Source organism: Oryzias latipes, chromosome 1 (genome assembly GCF_002234675.1).
Source record: "Oryzias latipes chromosome 1, ASM223467v1".
NCBI lineage: Eukaryota > Metazoa > Chordata > Actinopteri > Beloniformes > Adrianichthyidae > Oryzias > Oryzias latipes.
In genome coordinates this window covers 21029097-21045377 of record NC_019859.2, presented here as the reverse complement: position 1 = coordinate 21045377, position 16281 = coordinate 21029097, and the positions used below count along the sequence as shown (strand labels likewise).

The 16281-nt window shown below is 38.7% G+C and overlaps 1 protein-coding gene across 1 annotated transcript; it reads right to left on the bottom strand.

Moving 5' to 3' along the window:
• Nucleotides 1–1959: 1959 nt before the first annotated feature.
• Nucleotides 1960–9168, bottom strand: LOC101164281 (protein disulfide-isomerase). Its single transcript, XM_004065963.4, has 11 exons — nucleotides 8820–9168; nucleotides 8056–8262; nucleotides 7785–7918; nucleotides 6184–6321; nucleotides 5379–5495; nucleotides 5170–5295; nucleotides 4867–5058; nucleotides 4665–4785; nucleotides 2398–2576; nucleotides 2153–2320; nucleotides 1960–2084 (listed from the first exon to the last, which is right to left on the bottom strand). Exons 1-11 carry the CDS (start codon nucleotides 9097–9099, stop codon nucleotides 2028–2030), a joined length of 1719 nt encoding a protein of 572 aa, XP_004066011.2. The 5' UTR covers nucleotides 9100–9168; the 3' UTR covers nucleotides 1960–2027.
• Nucleotides 9169–16281: the final 7113 nt, after the last annotated feature.

Genomic DNA, 16281 nt, shown 5'->3' with positions numbered 1-16281 from the left:
CTCTCTCTCTCTCTCTCTCTCTCTCTCTCTCTCTGTTGTTGGTATCAGGCTGTCTTGGGGGTGGAGGTCCTGGCCTTCTACTTTACCGTGGAGGGTCCAGGGGCAGGAAGCACAGAGGAGCAGAGGTTAGCAAGAAAGTCCTGGTTTGAATCCCAGCTGGAAACCTTTCTGAGTGGAGTTTGCATGTTCTCCCCATGCATGTGTGTGTTTTCTCCGGGGTTTCTGGCTTCCTCAAACACCCCAAAAAACATGCTTTATAGGTTAATTGGGGACTCTAAAATTGCTCCAAGGTGTGCCTGTATGTGATTGTTTGGTCCTGCAAGAGACCGGTGACATGTTCAGGGTGTACCCCGCCTTCGCCCAACTTCGTAGCTGAGTTGGGTCCAGCAGTCCGGTGACCCTGAAAGGGATTCAGCAGGTTCTGAAGATGGAGAGATGGATCAGTCTGGGGGCCCTCACTGTCTGTGCGGCCTCTCTAATGTTTGCTCCTCAAGGGGGAGTTGAAGGTTTATGTTGTCTGTATGTGTGCTGGTGGACACATGTGACTTCACTTGTGTAGTGTCCACAGTTGTTGGTGTAAATCTCCGTGTGGTATATGAGCAGGCAAGTTTGTCCAGACAGGTGCTTATGTAAGTTTGTAAAGATTTTTGAGTGTGTAGATGTGTGTGGTTGTACTAAATAATTCAGCCCTTTTGTAACCGGGTAAACATGACAGTAAAACCTTAAACCTCAAGCAACATTTGTCTTTATGTTCAATGTTTATCTTGTGCCCTCTTTCCCTTTCCTTCTTTGCCCTCTTTCTTCTCTCCCACCTATTTTTCTTATCCAGTCAAGACAAAAAATCATTCATCCATCCATCTTCTAGTCCTGTTTGGTCCTGTGCAGGGACATAGGGTTGCTGGCGTCTATCCCATAGGGTGCACCCTAGACAAGTCCCCACTCCATCCCTAAACTACACAGCTACACTTGAGGGACAGTTTAGAGTTACAAATCGACCCGTGAAGCGTGTTTTCCAACAGTGGGCGGAAGCTGGAGTGCCCGCACAAACTACCCACATGCACAGAGAAAACATGCAAACTTGAGATGGATTGTACCCAAGAGGATTTTGAATTAGGCTCTTCTTGATGTAAGAGTGTGAGCGCTATCTCTAGTACACCTCGACTAAGTTCTTGAGGTATCTGAAACTCTTGCACATTTAGTGATTTGGTGTAACAGGCTAAGGTTTTTTTTTGCAGTTTTGGAAAATTAGTGTCAAAGGCTCCCATTGTTTGTTTTTGGTCCCAAGTGTACTGAATATACACTTTTACTTAATTTTATTTTTTCAACGACTAAACTTTCAATTTGGTTAACGAGAAAGAATCGTTTACTCTGTGTTGGTAGTGTGGATGTTCCCTTTATGTTTTTTTTCTCTTCTGAAAAGTCGTGTGAATGTTGAATTTGCTTACTTTTGGGTTGATCGGTGACCCTAAAGGCTTCAAAGCCTTTGGGCTCTGGAGGAGGTTTTGTTGTATTGGGGATGAAAACATTGTGTTTCAATTTTGATAGCTTACTGGTTTACATACTGTTTTTGTTGTGTTTTGTTATGACTTTTTCTTGTTTTTTTCTCCACAATGAAGTATCTTTTTGTCTTTAATTTAATGGACAGAGTGCCATTGTTTTAATGTGAGTTATTAAAGGACTGTGTAAACTATATATTTTTTAAAAGTTCTTAGTCTAGAACCACCCTTTTCCTGTAAAAAGGTTCCCCTAAATTAACATATTTACACATAAGTTTTGTTTTAAAATACAAACAAAGTTCATGGAAATCGCCCTTGAAACATGTGACAAAAACCACAGTTGTAAAAATAAAACATGTCTAGAAATAAAGGCTCTTGTCTTCCATATGTTTGCTCAGGTCGGGACAAAAGAATAAAATAAAAAATAAAAATCAAGCACCAGAGGCAGAATAATGATCACAAATTACGTCAAACTTGCACAGCTTTTATTAGGAAAAATGAAAGAATAATTGATCTTAGTTTGAACTGTTATCAAAGCTCATCTTTGGATGTGTTGTTTGTTGGTTTCTCTGAAGAATCGTCTGTCCCCTGAGGTAAAGAAAGAAAAGTGAATCTAGTTCCAACGAAGGAGAAAATAGTGAAGCGGCAGAACAAACCTTGCTCTGATTATCAGCATCTTCCCTTTCATCTGTCTGAGCTTTGTCTTTGTCAGCTTCGTCTTCATCGTCGTCGTCCTCATCACTTTCCTCCTGTGGCAGCACTCCACCGTTGTCGAGAAACTTGGATAATGTTTCTAGATCCCTGTTTCCAGTGTAGCTAATCACCTGAGAGAAAATAACACACACACAAACATATGTATATGTATGCATACATAATTTGTTCTTTCTGTCTGGATGAGCACCTCCTTGTCACCAGCTGGGAAATATTTTAACGTTGGAAATCCATCGATGGCCACACTCTCCACTTCATTGGCCGTGGCATCCATCTTTGCAATGATGATGTCATCATGATCAGCATATATTTCACCCAGCTGCTCCCAGATTGGAGCCAGCTCCTTGCAATGTCCACACCATGGAGCATCTACACACACACAGACACTGTGAGGGGTGGAAGAGGCTATCCTAGTGACAAAAAACTGCCAACTCTGTCAACCTGAATGTTATAACTTGTCAGTGATAGTTTTTAGATGCTGCAGAGAATCTAAGCAGAACCTAGAACGGCAAGTGGCTAAAAAGGGAAAGTGGATAATTAAGAGTCAGTTAGTGACGCCTAGTGGTCAATGACTGCATTGCACTAAAGACTCATCTCTTTGTCTCCTGCGCTTCAGATGGCAAAGTCAGTTAAACCAAGGGTGGGCAAACTTTTTGACTCGTAGGCCACAAAGGGTTCTAACGTTTGACAGAAGGACCAGAACAGGAGCAGATGTGTGGAGTGTCATGGTAATCCACCTCATAAGACAGAAATAATATGGGATTTTGAGTTTGGTTTGAGGGGCTATGAGCTCATGGTTAGGGTGAGGGATCAGTTGGAACAGTAATTGTGTGTGTGCGTGCCTACTGGTCTTAAAGCAATTATTTCTCTCTAACATGTTTTTCCTTTTTTTGAGCAAAAATGCAGTTTAAACCTCTGTTTTACACCTAATCACAATCCTGCTTCCTCAAGTTCCACACTGATGATGAATGCTTGAGAAAATAAGAAATACAAGTTTTTGGATATATTTTCTAGTTTTTATGTTCCATGTTTTTTTTTTCATGATGTTCCAAGAGATGTTCCATAGTTTATCTGCTGTTTGTTTGTTACTTGATATTTGTTGTATTGTCAAATTCAAACACAATGGAATTGATGATTATGTGGTGTGTTTACTACCCTTGTTGCACAGTGTGGCCTTAAAGCAACAAACCAATATCTGGTTGGGGGGATGAGGGGGGATCAATTTTAGGATTAAAATTATATTGGGGACCACAAAGCAACCCAAAAATAGAATGATTTTTTTTTCTTCCAAAAATTAAAAAGTCATGAAGAAATGCGGTGCTCATGTGGTGATAAAATGTTATGAAAAATGACTGCTCGACACACGAACATCCGAAAAGAAAGTACAGTAATCTTCTAGCACCACATAAATGCAGAAAAACTTTCTGACTCTACAAATGCAATGACTAGGTCAGTGCATTTGTAGTGCTTCATCTATGGGTAGACCCCAGAATTACAGGGAAAACAAAACACTGAAGTATAATTTATTCCAGTTAGGTGGGTCAGATTAAAAGTTTAACGGGCCCAAGGTTTTGCCATTCAGACTTTTTTTTACAAAGGCATGTTTTACAAGAGTGCTCTTTTTCTTTTTTTTGCTTTAATTCAATTTTGTAACAATAAATTTAAAATGTCTTATGATTTTCTGCTCTTAATAAAACGTATATTACAATTTTTACCCTTTATGATTTAGAATTATTTTTAGATGTTTGCTTCTTAAATATTAGTGTAAAACAAGACATATTTTCTATACTTTCACTCCAATGAAAATAGTGTTTTTGGTGTTTTTAACATGTTCTTGTTGCATTTTTCTGATGATGGAGGGCATATACTAGGAAAATTAGGATAAAAATCATCTTAAGTATTTTTATTCAAATCATTGTGAATCAGGAGTAGACAAAAAAGGCATTTTAAAAAAAGAGCATATTTGTGACAAGCTTCCTGCTCTGCTCCATTCTGATCAGCCACTTTCAGACAAATAGATCCATGTACTGTCTTTGTTTTCCTCGTCTGAGCTGGCACCTGGTTTAAAAATGTTCGGCTAGATAGCTCCAATGTATCCAATACATACATTTTTGTTGCACCACTAATGATTGGTTGGGGGTTTGGGGGTCTGCAGGCTAGCGGGAGAGAACGTAAACAGAGAACTCTTAGCAATGGGGAAGAGAAGGGGGTTAGTCCTGCCAACAACTCAAAGGTAAATTCTAATGATCGGAGTGAGACTTCAACCCATGTCAGTCTCTACCTGGCTGGGGTCTATTCTATTCCTCATGGATGGTATATGTGAACTCTAATCAGAACATTTGTGTGATTTTAGAGTAATTTCAGATTAACTAATAGACTTTGACAAGCACATATTTAAACTGCGAACTCAGACTCTTTATGGGGAAACTAAATACATTAAAAGTTAGAATAACTTACAAAATTCTACAAAGACATTTTTGGTCGGGTCCATGGCAACAGTCTCAAAGTTCTTGGCCACCAGAACTTTAACTGGCCCTTTGTCCCAGTCCTCAGGGATTTCCTCAGACCGAAGGTATGGCTGAAGCAATCAAAAAGGGAAAAGAGCTTACTGAGTTTAATGCTCCTGGTTGACTTCACGTCAGCTGAACTAAAGTGTTACCTCTGCAGTGTCATCAACAACCTCCTGGGAAAGCTGTCTCAGAGAGTCAATGGTCATCTCTGAGGCAATTTTGAACTTTTTTTGCGTGTCCATGTTGATCATGCGTACAGTGGGGGAATCCTTCTCTAACACGCCAAAGTAATTCAGCACATGTGACACGGCAGTTGTCATGTCGATCAGGATGTACAGCACCTGCGTTACACGAGAAAAAGCGGTGGTACTTTAATGAATTCTCTTGGAATGGATAAAGCATTCTCAAAAAAACGGTAAAGTTTGCACCGTAATGCATGCACACACTCCTACCTTTCCTTTAAACTCTCTGGCGACAGTCTTGGACTCCTCCAGCAGGCTCATCTGACTCTCCACAGTGGAGTTGATGAACAAAAGGCAGTGCAGTCGCACACGAGAGGTGAAGATCTTGTCTGATGTCTAACGAAAACACACATGGATTATTTCAAATGCAAACGAGGATCTCATTTTCATTTTGTTTTTTAATAATCATGTTTGTTTACCTCTTGGTTGAACGGGACGATCAGTTCCAGGCTGTTTTCCTTGATGAAATTTGTCAGGTTGTGTTTGTCAAGCTTGTCCTCCTCAGACAGCTCAAAGTCTGCTCTGCCGTCATCAAACTAGAAAAAACTCTTGAAGTTATAGTAGAATCACAAAAAGTTATCTATTCGACATAAAACTCAAATAATAAGATAATTTAAGGTAACTCTCATTACTTTTATACTACTACTCTTATAATTAGGGGTGTAACGGTGAATTGACTTAATTGATACATCGATTTATATCCTGATCAATCTGTCTGAGGCAAGATGTTATTCGAATCGACCGATACCATTAAAAAATGGTTTTAAAATGACATAAGAGGATTACATTGGTATTGGAAAATACCATTTGGATTGAAGCATGGTGGGTTTATTTTACTATAACGTGAAAACAAGGTCCATCACAGCGGACAAAACACATGTGATGGCAGCAAAAAATGATCAGTCCATCATTCCAGACCAATGTGTGGAAAGACATGTGACCATACAGAGGCTGAAGATATTCTGGATCACTTTTAGGTCATTGAATCGGATCGTTTAAAATGAACCAATATGAATTATGTCAGCAACCAAAAATTATGATATGAAGCGAATCATTGTTAAATGAATTGTTGACGCCTAATTATAAATATTCTCATGGAAACATTTGGATTTAGGCAAGAACTTTCTAATTCTGACCAATGGATGGCAGTAAAGCTCACTCATTTGGGCCAGCATTGCACTGCCTCTCTGTGGACAGTAGACCTGAACTGGGTTTCAGTCGTACCTTCTTGAACAGCACCACTTTGTTGGCTGTAACCTCATACTCCTTAAAAACCTCTGGAGATGCTGTAACTGCAAACTCGACATCAGTCAAATCAAAAGCAACTTCCTTGAACACAGCAGCAGCTTCACTTTCCAGGTTCTGCAGAAAGGGAGACAAGAATAACAGACATTTGAATATGTACTGATGGGACACATTCACTGGATTTACCTGTCTTGAAGAAAGGCAAAAAAAAAATCCAGATCTTGAAAAATGATTACTATATACATTAATTTATTTCCCAGAAGTTACAATAAAACTGAGTTTATTTGACAAAAGAAAAGCTTAGAAAATGATATATAGAGGCAATATCTAACATGAAAAGAGTTTTGAAACCAAGAGAACCTGTGGAGCAGGTCTCCACAGTGTCAGATTATATATTTGTGGAAACATTGAGGACAGCTGTCAGTTTCCCAGGATGTCTCAGTCAAAATCAGTCAATGTTATGCTTAGAAAAACAAAAGAAAAGTAGGACTATATGTCAGAGTATGTTAAGTGTTTAAGTTTATAATGGCAGTCTAAAATAAAGGTTTATGCTAATTTGATAATTCTCGACAAAAACACGTCAGTGTGGTTTGAGTTTGCAAAGTTGTGTCTTAGCATTTTACATGGAACAATGTCCTGTGGATAAACAGTAGACTTAGGATTCAGAGCGTAACAGCAAAGCTATGATGAATGACAAAAAACTGAACAGATTTGTTTTGGTGGTTCAATCAGAGTAAATAAATATGCCTTTACAGGAACAAAGAGCTGCATATGAACTACAACAGTATAGCTGTAAATCTTTCTCTCACATGATTCCATACGCATCTCGATAAATGGTCCGTGAATCAACACATAAAAACAAAAATTCCTTTAACAGAGAAGAAATTTTTTTTTTTAAATTAGCACTTTTTATTTTAAGCAACGATGACAAAATATCTTTGACATGACAGCTTCAAACATGAAAACCTGGTCATTTTGAGTTTTTTAGACTGTTTGGTGCTTCAAGGTTAGAGAAAATGTGTCATTTTAAGTCATTTAATATTGATATCTTTAATGTAAGTTATTAAAGTGTTGTGGGGAAAAGGGTTATGGGTTTGGTGCATACAACACACCTTTAGCCAATTGTATTTGACTCTACTTGTTAGAAGCAAGCTTGTGATTGGACGTCTTTTTGTTTGCATCACATGAACATAAAAAGGGAAAGACAGTGAGACAAAAAGAGAAACTGGCAAAGTTTGATGTAAAGGTTGATGATGTATCTAAATTGGGTTGTCCGATGACTAAATGTTGTTTATCTGTTAGCATATCCATTCAGGGGTCGCCACAGCAAACAAGCTTTCACTGAGTCACACAGGTGGTTGGGCAGAAATGTTTACACCGGATGCCCTTCTTGACACAACCCTGTATTTTATCCAGGCTGGGGACCAGAACAGCGTGAAGGAAGGACCCACACTGGATGAAGCTCATTGCACCCCATGGGAATTGAACCCTGATTTCCCATGTGCCAGTCCTATACCTGACCAACTGAGCTGTCCAACCACTTTAAAAAAAATCTAAGTAATGAAATTGAGAGAACTTACATCAAAGAATCCAACAACTGATACGTTGTGGGTGTTGATGAACTCAGCCGCAGAGTCTGCGGAGTTCAGGTCTGCAGCTCCAGGTCCAGAGCGACGCTTCAACCACTGAACAATTCCTGAAGGTGTCCTCTTACCTGGATAACGAAGGCAGACAAGTCAAGTCCAAGTACCTGTTGTCTTTGTTACAGCTTTTGCATTAGTTAACACAAACTTTTACATTTAAAATTTTTAACAATAATATTAAATCATTTTTGTGTCTATTTATGCTTACCAGTGTATTCTATAGGCTCCTTTCGGTCTCCGTTCATGAACAGCTTCACGGTGGGGAAGCTGTCAACATTAAACTCTTCAGCCAGTTCTTTCTCCTCTATGGCATCCACTTTGGCCAAACGCATTTCTGAGCCTTCCTCCTTCAGCATCCCAGCAGCCTCAGCATAAATTGGCTCAAATCTTCTACAGTAGCCACACCAAGGAGCATCTGCACGCACGCACGCACACACACACACACACACACACAGTTAATATATTCCTGCAGAACTGTGCCCAGCTACAGGCCGCAGGCCTCTGGCTCTCAGCAGCTCCTGCTAAGATAACAGGAAAATGAGCGGCTGATAGTGGAAGCAGCCGTTGGAGCAAGCTTTTATCACATCTACTCTTTTCCCTGACGGGTCTCCCCTCTGCCATTCTCTGTGGGAGAATTTCAACACTGCAGCATCTGGACAATTTGCTCCCCCAACCTTTTTTTTGCCAAACACTGTAAGTGGATTACACTTCATGTATTTTTTTTTATTTAGAGAAGCTGCATAATATTTTAACATTTATTATTATCCCACAATTCATCATCATTATTTTATTAATTTATTTAGTAATAGATATTTCATTCAACCTTGAAGTCCACTGCATTTACCCAAAAAACTAAAATAAAACATGCTGTCTCCCACATCAGTGATAAAAAGCTGTGAGGTTTAAGCACAAATAACTTTAAATATTTTAAAATGGATCTCTAAATAGTCACACAATATCAATAGAACTTACAGAATTCAACCATTAAATGCCTGGTCTCGCTGAGAGCCCTGTCAAAGTTGTTGATGTGCAGAACCATGATGCCTTGCTCTTCTTCTATCTCTGTTGTTTTCTCCCTCTTTGGTGGTTGTTCAGTTTCGTCTGTCTCTGCTGAGGTCTCCTTTGGGGTTTCCTTTGTTGTGTCGTCTTGAGCATCTCTGTGCTCCTCTGTGCTGTCATCTGAATGGTTGGCTTGGATGCAAGAGGCCTGCAGCAGCAGAGCCAGCAGACTCACCCACAGAAGCTTCCTCATCCTCGTGTTGTTGTGTGACCTCCTCCTGTCAGGTGTGGGACAGCTTCAGCTTGCATGATACTGAAAGACTGTAGGTTTATTTATCTCTGATGGTGTGTGTGTGTGTGTGTGTCGAAATGTTACTGGCCTTCTCTCTCATCCAATCAGACGTTATACTTGTGGGTAACTTTTCCAGGCAGTACAAGCCAATCAAAAAGTGCCATGTGGTTAAACATTTCAGAAGCAGATTAGACCTTTAAGTTAACATCTCATGTCCCGTTTGCAGCTTTTCCCCTCTTTTTTGACTTTGTGGTTTTTATATAACACATTTACAACTTTTCAGGTCAGTTGCTTGAAAAAAACTGATTTAAAAAAAAAAAAAACAACTCTTTTTGTGCTGAAATGTTTTATGCGAAATGTGTGTTAGACTTATCAGAATCATTGGGACGTCCAGGCCTGATTAGTATGTACATACTTCCATAAGGAACCATTAGACAGCACAGCATATTTCTTTCTTAATATGTTGATGATAACCAGCTATATTTATCAAATAAATCACAAGATTTGTGCTAACTTCAAACATCTATTAAAAACTCTCTATTCTCTCTCTCTCTCTATATATATATACACTGGATGTTAGTAATTTGATGTTTATCGCATACACAGAAACAAAAGTTTGAAAAATATCTCATTTGGTGTCAGTAATATTTGTAAAATGCGGAACATCCTGAGTCCAAATGATGTATAGAAACTAGTTTTTGCTTTTTCTAACTTCAAGTTTGGAGTATTTAAATGAACTATTACACTCCTTCATTTTATGCAGTTCTAGAATTTCTCTATTAAACATTTTATCATCAACAATTCTGATGAAAAGTTGCAGCAGAAATCATATTTTCTCAGTTAGCTCAATTTTGTTGACTCCTTCAAATCTAAAATAGTGTTTTTTTTTTTGTTTGTTTTTTTTAACTGATCTGCTGATTTCAAAAACTATGTAGTCTTCACTGAACATCCTGTTTTTTTTATTCTGGTCTCCAGTCATTGCTTATAACCTCTCCAGAGGCCCTCATTTTTACTGAGGGCCACATCAGCATATGACTGTCCTCGAAGGGCCAGATATAACTTATACATGAAACTAAATGAAATGAAGTGAAAAATAAACGTAACTACTCATTAATGTTAAATAACTCATTTATTTATTTATTATAACTTTTTAAAGTGAAAATTACAGTTGCATAGAAAACACATGTTTGCTTGTTACTTTAGCATTAATCCTTTTAGATTTAATTCTGTCAGGTTAGGTTATATATATATTCTTTTTGGTTTACCACAAAAAACTCTACGTAAACTACAGTACGTTCAGAACTCAGCTGCCAGAATTATCTCTCAAACACCTTCCTCCCAACACATCACACCTGTTCTGCAGCAGCTCCACTGGCTACCAATCACACACCGGATTACATACAAAATACTTATTCTGACTTTTAAATCCATCCACAACCTTGCTCCATCATATCTATCAGATCTTGTTCATGTGGCCATTCCCACCCGTACCCTCAGATCCTCCTCCTCCCTTCATCTGGATGTCCCCACTGCTCGCCTTGTCACTATGGGGGGCAGAGAATTCAGCTGCTCTGCCCCCCGGCTCTGGAACTCTCTACCTCCGGACCTCAGAAACATCGGGTCTCTCTCACAATTTGCCAAAAAACTGAAAACTCATCTTTTCCAACTCGCCTATTCCCTCCGATAACTTCTTATTTCTGGCCTATTTATATGTATATTTTATTGTGCATTCGATTGCTTTTATTTTATTTTTATTTTCACTTTTATGTACGGCGACCTTGAAAGGCGCCTAACAAATAAAATGTTTTATTGTTATTATTATGGACAGTGTTTAAGTCTAATGTATAGTTGCCTAATCCGATATTTCAAGTCAGATTCCCCCTAGATATTAAAAACTTTTATGCTCTGGCGGGCCACATAAGATGACATGGCGGGCCACATTTGGGCCGAGGGCCTTAAATTTGACAAATGTGCCTTAAAGGGTTGCCATAGCTTCCTCCATCTAACCTTCTGCAACCTCTACTCTAACAGCAGTTAAATATTTATTACACTTTGTGATGCAAATCCTTTGGTGAAGACACACGTAGCTTTCAAGGTAGTAAATAGACCTGATGGAAAGTTACAGCTGTTATTACAGAATAAACCAGTTTAAGTCGGAAGAGGGTTGCTGTCCTGCAGTAAAAATACAAGCTAAAAGCATTTTAATGATGGCAAATGGCAAAAATCTATCCCCAAAAAACAAAAAAACTCTGATGAATAATAATGTAAAATAATTCAATTAACTTGTTAATTAAGTAAACACATTTATAGAAGATTTAAAAAGTGTTCATCTTTCTAATTACTCAACCAAAAATGAAATTGACCACTTTTCCTTCTGATTTTTGACAAAAGTGTACACAGCTAATGTTTTATCAACCCTTTATTGAAATTCATAATTTGTTGTTTGTTTCAGAACACACATTTGTTCTAGTGTAAAAAAAAACTAACACTTCATGTTTAATGAAGTTTCTATATTTTAAAAAATGGGAAAGCCGTGTGAAAATTTGATATGAAAGAGGGACACATTACCTGCTGAGTGTGTGTTCTTAATTATTGAACAAAGATTTTAACCTTGGTCACATAAATCAAAGCACTGGCAGAGGTGTCTGGGACTTTACTGATGGGAGCGGGGGGGGGGGGGGGTTCTGTTGTGTTGCCTCACTTGACAGCTTTGTGACTTTTACTTCACTTCTGCTTCTCTGAAGAAAGACTAGAAGGTCACATGATGTTGATAAACACAGATCCATCACAACAAGAAGCTGAACAACAGTCAGGTAATGACTTCAGTGACAGTTCTCCAAATTAAAAAGTAAAATTATAAGCAGTATAAACTTTATTTCCTGCCCCACCAGGAAATTACCAAAAGAGAGTTAAAAACTGTCAAACATGAAAACTTATGGATGAAACAGCTATTTATAGACTGCAACACAGAGAGTGATGAAGAGTTAGTACAAACTGCATCAAGACACATTAGTGCACAAATTGTGGTACATCTTAATTTGATTGAAGAGGAATAAAAAGAAAAAAAGAAATAAACACCAGGCAGTTATTATTTTTTATTGACTTTGTCACAGCTGTGGACTCCACATGTGAGCGGTTTGCTCAGAGCTGCATGTTTGTCTCCTCTGTTAGAGCATGTGTGAACTCCAGGTTCGGATCCCAGTTTGCCAGCAGGTCGCTGAAGTCCGGCTGAATGTTGCTGAGCGCCTGCGTGTTGCTGTGCATAAGAAGGCTGTAGTTCATGTGTTTGCGGACGTGCGTGCCGTCTTGAGTGTGCGCGCCGCAGTTTGTGGGGCTAAGGTCAGAACCGTTCCTGAAGTCAGCCAGAGAGCCGTGCGGGACCGGCTCGGTCCAGAAGCTCAGCGGGAGGTGGCGCTTGATCATGGGTTGGCCTCGGCTCTGACTTAGACCCCTGTGGTCAAACAGTTCAGCCAGGGGCCCCAAGCCACTGCTGCCGCTGGCAAAGGTGACTGGTTCCTCAGCACCGCCTGCAGGAACACTGTCTTGCATGTTTGGACTTTCTGCTCTTGCAATTTTCAGCAGGTCGTCATAGTAACGCAGACATCCGCTGGTAGTGATGGAGACAGAGTCACTGTAGATGTCACAAACTTGTTGATCATTAGACCGGCGACCAAAATACCGCCGGACATCATGGCTGATGACATCAGCAAACCTGAGAAGCTGCTTGGTCATGTCCAGAACAGCATCAGAGGGGTTCAAGAGAAACCCACCATGATATTCTTCGTCATCCTCTTGAGTTTCACAGTCTTCATCTTCCACCTCATCCTCTCTGTCCCCTTCATCGTTCACCTCTGATATTTCCTCCAGTGTCTCCTCTTCATCCTCGCTGCATACGGCGTGCTGAAAAAACATGGGGAAGTAGTTTGGAGTTGGGTCCTGGACGAGGAAGTTCTCCATGACCACTGTGGCCATGTCGGCTGCAACTTTGGGGGGAAGAAAAACCAAAAAAGAAAAAGTGAGAGGGAGAAAGATCAGATCAGAATGAAATTAAAATTTTGCGAAGTAGCGGTCTACCTTCTTAATTTGTAGCCTGATTCAGATGATTCCAAGAGAAGATCTCTGGTTTGGGTCACTGATGGATCTACTTTTTTGTGTGTGTGCACACGTGATGCTGGCCCAGCAGGATTGCCGCAGTATATATACCTCAGCACATGGCTGCAGACGTGTGTGTCTTGCAGGAAGCTTCCAGGACAAATATTTGAATGTGGATTTGGTCAAACACAGTTTGTTTACTTAATCGCTGGGCAACAGAAGAGAAGGTTGCAGGTTAATGGATCCTCTGCTAAGAGATGCTGAAGAGCTGTTCCACACACAGACATGAACACATCATTGTTTGTTTTCTGTCCTTGTTATCCAGCCAGTTAAAGCATAAAAGAGCGTGAAATCAAATGACATGCTTTTTTGACTTTTGAAGAGGGACGCTGAACCATCAGGAGACACTAAAGGATACAAGCACAATCTGAAACCAGGGGAAAAACAAACACATTGAAATGTTTTTAAGCTCAAGAAAAAAATGTTGTGGAGACAGTGCATAGTTGAAGCACAGAGGTCCTGCACCGTCTACGCTCTATCTTTCTGTTTTTGTTTCCAATTTTTTGTAACCATGTTATTTTCCATATTGTATTCTTTCATTTCATTGATGTAATGCTGCCAAGGTTATTTACATATCTGTAAAGCTCTTTGAAATATTTTTGTGTATGGAAGTTGCTATAAAGACAAAGCCTTGCTAGACTCATTAGCAAGTGCTGCTGTTTGGGAAACTTAACCCTTTTACTTTGTTCTATCTCTTTAAAACTGTGTTTTGTAATTGACATCCGTCTTTCTAGTACAACTGCAGCTTCTTTTGGATTGGATTGGAAATTGTTAATTTCAAGCAATCAAAACAAAAATAAAACTAAACTCGGCAAACAGCAGAAATATACAGTACAGGCCAAAGGTTTGGACGCACCTTCCTATTCATTTGAATGAGAAGGTTCCGGGAGTCACATTTATGTTCCATAACTTTTGTTATGATTGAAAATAATGGGTGGGCGGTGTCATTCCTACATGATTTTAAACAACCGATTTGATTGGTGAACTCACCAATGACCATCACAGACTACGGAGGGTTAACAAATATGGCGTCTGTGTCAAATGTCGCAATCCTTATCAATTAAAATGATTCCTATAAAATTACTGAGGGCTTCATAGACCGTTTTGAACTTTTGGAAAATGAATACTTCATTAATAATCAGTTAAATGCATTATTTAGTACATTTTTTAATAGCAGTACTTACACATAAACTACATATATTTACAAAGTGGGTTATTATAAGCACAAAAATGATCATAAGTATAGACTTATGATACGGCAGAAATAAAAGTAATTAAACTAAATGAACTGGGAGAATGTTTGGATGACATGATGGCAACACCGAATAAGAGGAGCAGTGGGATCCAGAGTTTGGGAGTTACATGTTTTGGCCCTGAAGGCTGGAGACTTTAGGCAGTAAAAAGAACCACACAGCAGCTCTAAAATGCAATCAGGGGCCTAAAAGTTCAAACCAAAATATACAAGTTTGTTCTGAATGGTTCCTGTTTGAAGCCCTTTTGCTCAAGTTGAGAAAGATGACAACGTCGTTGACAAACTTTATTCAATTTCTTGATTTCAGGTTTAAAGAAATTTTTGCTTTGAGATGAAACCACAATGTTCTCTAAACGATGCATTGTAATGACTTTTTACCATCTTTTCTAGTATTTTATTTAAAGTTTTACTTATTTCAAACTAAAACTAATTTGATTATTTACCTGGTAAATGTATGTTAGTTTAGATTTTCCCCAAAACAACTGTAGTATAGTCAACAAACAAAAATGGCCGTCCTTACCCTTTTAACCATAAACTGCAAGAGTCCAAATTTTATTTTATTTTATTTTTTTATTGATTGATTTGAGAGATTCATTGAAAATCACAGAAAATATATTTAAAATGAATGGAATTAAACAATTGTAAGGCACACACTTATAGATGAAAAATGCTCTCAATATATTTAGGTGAGATAAAGTTAATAAAAAAAGATTTCAGTTAATTTCACACCTCATCACCAAATCTGTTTAATGTCTGCTTTAATATCCCCCCCAGATAAAATACTTATAGGATTTAAAATTTGATTCTTTTTATTTTGATGCAAAGTATAAAGGTGAAATTATGCTGCTGTTAAAAAGATAGAGCAAAATAAAGAAAAAGTGAAGTATGTAGCTTAAAGGGAGCAAAGCAGACATCTGTGCTTTTAAAGTGCATTTATCACAAAATCAAACTGTTTTTAAGTCTCACTGATTAAATCCTGCACAGCCACTGAGTTTTACTGATGTTTGCAGACCACTGTATCATTGTACATGTGTGCGTGTTCAGCATCACCACCCGTGTGTGCGCTATCAGGACACCCTGATGCCCCTGTACCCGGCCTGTCGTCAGTATCCCGGCTTCTGTGTTGATTTTAGGACTAAAGATCAATAGCTGCAATATGTCAGCTCTTAAGAGCCCAACAAAGAATTACACACGCTTTTAGGCACACAAGCACATATACACACACACAAAAAAAAACTCTTGGACGAGTCCTTTATTGTGAATTTATAACATGAAATTATGATTGAATTAAAGTTTGAATGTTTTTTGGGGGGAAAAAACAAACAAATGGGACAATGCACCTGTAGGTTAAACCTACTAAAACATGTTTTTTTTTTCTTTTGTAAAAAGTAAAATAGACATAAAAACAAAAATCCGATTGACTCAAACCCATGATTGTAGAAACATTTAAAATAGAAATGAAACAAGAATAGAAATTAGAACTAGATGATTCTTTGTCTTTCAAAAGAGGCAACATTAGAATTTAAAGTGGGTGCAGCCATTTTTACCTAACGGTTCAGTTTCACATGAAGAAAAATAAAATCTGGGAACTGGAACCAGGATTTCTGGGGCTTCCATAGGGCAATAGCCAGGTTCCCGGACCACCTGGAATGTTCATTCTTGGTGTATTAAGAGGAAACTTCTTTAAACTTAAAAGACTAAAAATGACATACATTTTAGTTGTGACCACTGCCTTAGGC